Here is a 6,000-nt window from a genome sequence, read left to right as displayed (position 1 = left end):
TCTCCCCGCAACTCCCTGCCCCCTTTGCTCCCCATCCCAGCTCCCCCTTCTTCCCCCAACTCCCTGCCCCCTTTGCTCCCCGCCCCAACTCCCTGCCCCCTTTGCTCCCCACCCCAACAGCCCCTTCTCCCCCAACTCCCTGCCCCCTTTGCTCCCCACCCCAACTCCCTCCCCCCTTTGCTCCCCATCCCAGCTCCCCCTTCTCCCCCCAACTCCCTGCCCCCTTTGCTCCCCACCCCAACAGCCCCTTCTCCCCCAACTACCTGCCCCCTTTGCTCCCCACCCCAACAGCCACTTCTCCCCCCAACTCCCTGCCCCCTTTGCTCCCCACCCCAGCAGCCCCTTCTCCCCCAACTCCCTGCCCCCTTTGCTTCCCACCCCAACAGCCCCTTCTCCCTCCAACTCCCTGCCCCCTTTGCTTCCCACCCCAACAGCCCCTTCTCCCTCCAACTCCCTGCCCCCTTTGCTCCCCACCCCAACAGCCCCTTCTCCCCCCAACTCCCTGCCCCCTTTGCTCCCCACCCCAACAGCCCCTTCTCCCCCAACTACCTGCCCCCTTTGCTCCCCACCCCAACTCCCTGCCCCCTTTGCTCCCCACCCCAACAGCCACTTCTCCCCCAACTCCCTGCCCCCTTTGCTCCCCACCCCAACTCCCTGCCCCCTTTGCTCCCCACCCCAACAGCCACTTCTCCCCCCAACTCCCTGCCCCCTTTGCTCCCCACCCCAACAGCCCCTTCTCCCCCAACTCCCTGCCCCTTTTGCTCCCCACCCCAACTCCCTCCCCCCTTTGCTCCCCATCCCAGCTCCCTCTTCTCCCCCCAACTCCCTGCCCCCTTTGCTCCCCACCCCAACAGCCCCTTCTCCCCCAACTCCCTGCCCCCTTTGCTCCCCACCCCAACTCCCTCCCCCCTTTGCTCCCCATCCCAGCTCCCCCTTCTCCCCGCAACTCCCTGCCCCCTTTGCTCCCCATCCCAGCTCCCCCTTCTTCCCCCAACTCCCTGCCCCCTTTGCTCCCCGCCCCAACTCCCTGCCCCCTTTGCTCCCCACCCCAACAGCCCCTTCTCCCCCAACTCCCTGCCCCCTTTGCTCCCCACCCCAACTCCCTCCCCCCTTTGCTCCCCATCCCAGCTCCCCCTTCTCCCCCCAACTCCCTGCCCCCTTTGCTCCCCACCCCAACAGCCCCTTCTCCCCCAACTACCTGCCCCCTTTGCTCCCCACCCCAACAGCCACTTCTCCCCCCAACTCCCTGCCCCCTTTGCTCCCCACCCCAACAGCCACTTCTCCCCCCAACTCCCTGCCCCCTTTGCTCCCCACCCCAACAGCCCCTTCTCCCCCAACTCCCTGCCCCTTTTGCTCCCCACCCCAACTCCCTCCCCCCTTTGCTCCCCATCCCAGCTCCCTCTTCTCCCCCCAACTCCCTGCCCCCTTTGCTCCCCACCCCAACAGCCCCTTCTCCCCCAACTCCCTGCCCCCTTTGCTCCCCACCCCAACTCCCTCCCCCCTTTGCTCCCCATCCCAGCTCCCCCTTCTCCCCCCAACTGCCTGCCCCCTTTCAGCCCCCCCGCCTCTGCCCCCCAACTCAGTTCCTCCCCAGCCGGGCGGGCAGCCGCGGCTCGGGCCGGCGGGGCGGGGCGGGGAGCGGAGCGCGCTCGCAGGGCGCCTGCGCGGCGGTGCCGGGGGCTGCCGGCTGGCACGGGACGGGCTGCGCTGGACCCAGCCCGGCGGCGGCGGCGGCTCCGGAGCGGCTTAAAGGGGCCGCGCGCGCAGGGGGCCGGGCGGGGCGGGATGGCCTGAGCGGCCCGGGCTCGCCCGCCACCTGCTCCCGGGCGCCATGGCCCGCGCCCTGCAGCGCAAGAGCCACTGGAGCGGGCGGCTGCACCAGTGCGCGGCCAGCCGGGCGGCGGGCGGGCGGCCGGGGCTGCCCCTGCTGGGGGGCGCGGAGCACGGCCAGTTCCCCTACGTGGGGGCGCCGGAGGAGGGCGGCGAGCCGGTGCTGGCGGCGGGCGGCGAGCTGAGCCCCGGCGAGCTGCTGCTGGAGGTGCAGGGGGTGCGCGTGTCCGGCTTGCCCCGCTACGACGTGCTGGAGCTGCTGCGCGGCGGCCCCGAGCCCATCGCCCTCGCCGCCGTCAGACCAGGTGCGGGGCTCGCGGGGGGGACCTCGGGCCGAACTTCGGGGCTCGCCGCCGCCTGCCACCTGCCCGCCGGGCAGCCTCGGCGGCGGCTCCTGCCAGGCGGGGGTGGCTCCGCGCAGCCCGGCGCTCCGAGCGCGCAGCCACTCAGGGATGGAGGCAAAGCGAGACTTTTTGGGGGGGAGTTGGTAGAGAAGTTGGGGGGAGAGTTGGCATTGAAGGGGGGGCGAGAGGAGAGTTGGGGGGATTTGGTAAAGAAGTTGTGGGGGGGGTTGGCTGGGGGTGGGGGAGAGAGTTGGGGGGATTTCGTAGAGAAGTTGTGGGGGGGGGTTGGCAGCGAAGTGGGGGTGGGGGAGAGAGTTGGGGGGATTTCGTAGAGAAGTTGTGGGGGGGGTTGGCAGCGAAGTGGGGGTGGGGGAGAGAGTTGGGGGGATTTGGTAGAGAAGTTGTGAGGGGGTTGGCAGCGAAGTTGGGGGCGAGAGGAGAGAGTTGGGGGGATTTGGTAGAGAAGTTGTGGGGGGGGTTGGCTGGGGGATGAGGGAGAGAGTTGGGGGGATTTCGTAGAGAAGTTGTGGGGGGGGTTGGCAGCGAAATGGGGGTGGGGAGAGAGTTGGGGGGATTTGGTAGAGAAGTTGTGGGGGGGTTGGCAAAGAAGTAGGGAGTGGGGGAGAGAATTGGGGGGATTTGGTAGAGAAGTTGGGGGGGTTGGCAGCGAAGGGGGGAGGAGAGAGAGTTGGCAGCGAAGTTGGGAGGCGGGGGGGAGAATTGGCAGCAAAGTTGTGTTCGCTTCTCCTTTTGCTCCGGCGTCCCTGCCATGGGGGGGCCACAGCGGCTCCCCGCTTCCTTACCCCATGGGGAGTCTCCGAGGGGGTAGCAGGGTGTGTGTGTAACTTGGAAAAACCCGGTGTGGCGCCTTAGAGGCGAACACCCCCATGGTACCGTGAGTTTTCCCGGGCCAAGCCCGCTTCCTCAGACTCGTGTGTATCCCAGGGCGTGGGTTTGGCCCACGGAAGCTCTTGATCTTGTGAGCGGCTCAGGTGCTACAAGGCCACTCGCTGGTTGGTGGTGTGCCGCAGGGCTCAACTAGACTAGCCGGGAGCAGTTGGTTGGTGTGGTTGGCTTTTTTGTTTCTTTTTAAAGCACACAAAGGGTTCATTTCTATCGGTCATCTGGGATCACTGAATGACCTTTGAAACACCTTGTTCGCAAAGCATTATTAAGTGGGGGTCACTTGGATTCCCCTGTGCCAACAGAACCCTGTTGTCATGGGGAAACTTGACTCTTTTGTTTTATTTCCTTCCAGTCTGGCCTGCCTTAAGCACAAGGAGCAAACCCCTGAAGACAAAAAACAGGACTATGTAGCACTTTAAAGACTAACAAGATGGTTTATTAGGTGATGAGCTTTCCTGGGCCAGACCCACTTCCTCAGTCTTTTTCTAAGTGTACCAAAAACCTCTAGCTACAGGCGGTTCTGGAGGCTTAGTCCTTGTGGAGTGAAATGCTTGCATCTGATAGCTAACTCTATTAGTGAACAAAGCAAATATTTCATTTCACTGGACCTGGAGGCATTTCCTGAAAGATTTTACTCCTACAACAGGGATGCGTCTCTTACAGCTGGAGCATTTGGTTGCACTGCTGGATTATGACTAAAGTCTTGTTAAAAAGCATAGGCATGTGATTGCCAGCTGCCTGCCTTAGCCTTGTCAAAGGGTTGGCACAGTGTGTGCATGGGAAAAGATGTAACTACAGTATCCTGCACCAGGAGGGTTATTTTAATCTTGCTTTCTCTTTTAGTGGTTGGGATTGTAGGAGATAAGTATCTCAACTGAGACTCTAGAAAGCAACAGCAAAAAGCCTTCCCTACTGAAAAGACACTTTACTTTTTGCAGGTTAGCACAACAGGTCTAGATAACAGGTTTGTAGTTTCCAGTGTGGGACTTGAATTTAGTACCAGGAAACTATTCCTGTTCCAGCAGCTGTTATTTGAAAACCCAGGATCTTTGAAACACTGTAAATAGGATTATATTGGAACACCTGTAAATTTGCATGGTGGCCTAAAAAAGCACACCAGGTCATCTATAAATGGAGGCAGGAAGGGATGCTTTGTTAGGATAATTCAGGAGATTCTTTAGAGGAAAGTGTATTACTGCACAAACGTGCACATCCCAAACTACAGGGATTTGCAGTGGTTGGCTAATGCTGCAGTGTTTTCTGTAGTTGATTTGCAGGCAACAACCTACTGACTTGGCTCAGAAGAGAATTAATCTCTGTCTTTGTTGTTTGGCTGTTGCCTTTCATGTAAATCAGCAGAGCTCTCCTCTGAACTTCTGTCCATTAGCCCTATTAAAAGCTAATGCTGTAGGTTCCATGCACTTGTTCTGTGGACGTTATCAGAGGAGTAGTGTTCTGTCCCATCATGTGATATGTTATGTAACAATGTGTAATCTTGAGTTGTCATTGTAATATATGTCCGTTTCCTTTTTAAAATGGAATGTGAGTTCAGAATTCCCCCCCCCCCATTACATAAAGAAATATCAGTGTAAAGACTAACTTTATCAAACCTAAAATCAGTAGAAGTGTCCACCTTCCCCGCCTCCCTTTTTTACCTGCAGTGGGAACATCTGGTGCCCCCCACCCTGTATTTGCAATGCAAATGCTGAAGCACTGGAAATAGGGATGTAAAATTTTCTGTAAATTGTTAATCGGTTAAGCTGTAGGTTTAAGCTATGAACCGCCTACCGAGCTGTGGGTGGGTTTGGGGTGTTGGAGCAGGTCCCTCCGCCCATGGTGGGGTGGGCCGCCCTGCCGGTCTGGAGCAGCCCCTTAGGCGGGGGGTGGGGGACTGCTCCTGCCCAGCTGAGCACTGGTTATCCCAGTAAGCATGCCTGTAAGGCAGGGATGGCCAACCAGTTAGACATGAAGAGCCAAAGGAGCTGTGGATAGTAGTGCAAAGAGCCACACATCCCTCCCCCAGTTTCCCCCACTCTAACCCAATGCCCTCCTCCAGACCCAGGCATCCACAGGCCCCTCCCATTTCAACCCAATGCCTGAGTCTCACCGGAGCTGCCCCAGCCACGCACGTCTTCCTCCAGGAACTGGAGCACATGCACAAAGCGGGCATGCGGCTCTGAACGAGCCATAACCCGGAAAGCCGCATTTCTGTGAGCAAAGAGCCACGTGTGGCTCAAGAGCCACAGGTTGGCCACCCCTGCTGTAAGGCATTGCTTACCGTTAAACATTTACATCCCTACCTGGAAGTGAAATTGACCATGAACAAAGTGAAATTGGTTTTCTTTGTTCAGACTGAGTGAAATGCATACAGTAAGCAAACATAAAAAAGTGCAAATAGGGTTTTAAGGGCTGTTTGTTTAAGCACTCTTTTGATAATGATAATAATTTGAGATTTTCACAGTAGTGCAGAATTATGAGTTTTAGCTTGTGCTTTTTTAAAAAACGTATTTAAACGTAAATGGTTGCAGGAAAGTACGGGATGTGTCAGGCATGGAAGGTTGTCAGATGTTGAGGTGCAAGAAATTAAACCTTTATAATCATGAGAACTCAAATAATCAACATGTCAAAAATATACAAAGTAAATATTCTTAATTCAAATGCCAGTAAGTTCTCAAGCAGCATTTTTTTTGCCATTCTGTAAATTTCTGTTACAGAAATATAATTTTGTTGATTTGTAGATGTATGCATGGTGAAATGGACATTGACCAATTTGACTGATTCAGACTTAGCCTATTTAAAATGCATGACTTCTATGTCCATTTCCAGTAGCAGTTCCCCTTTTTAATATATCTTGAACTGATCATATTCGGCAAGGGTTGCAAGTTACTCAAACATGCTACAAAGTACAGTGTTAAGTGAA

General features: G+C 56.9%; 1 protein-coding gene across 30 annotated transcripts in view; it reads left to right on the top strand.

The window, feature by feature from the left end:
* Nucleotides 1–1,679: 1,679 nt before the first annotated feature.
* MAGI1 (membrane associated guanylate kinase, WW and PDZ domain containing 1) overlaps nucleotides 1,680–6,000 on the top strand; it is a 554,446-nt gene continuing 550,125 nt past the window's right edge. For 14 of the 30 annotated variants that reach the window (XM_075938537.1, XM_075938541.1, XM_075938519.1 and 11 more), the window contains exon 1: nucleotides 1,682–2,135. In XM_075938537.1, the coding sequence (XP_075794652.1) occupies nucleotides 1,832–2,135 (304 nt within the window). In that variant the 5' untranslated portion in view covers nucleotides 1,682–1,831. Of the gene's footprint in view, nucleotides 2,136–6,000 lie in introns of all 30 variants that reach the window. The other 16 variants (XM_075938524.1, XM_075938540.1, XM_075938539.1 and 13 more) reach the window with 3 other exon arrangements.

This window comes from Pelodiscus sinensis, chromosome 11 (assembly GCF_049634645.1).
Source record: "Pelodiscus sinensis isolate JC-2024 chromosome 11, ASM4963464v1, whole genome shotgun sequence".
Classification (NCBI taxonomy): Eukaryota; Metazoa; Chordata; order Testudines; family Trionychidae; genus Pelodiscus; species Pelodiscus sinensis.
Note: the sequence above shows the minus strand (reverse complement) of the source record. Positions and strands in the feature narration are given on the sequence as shown.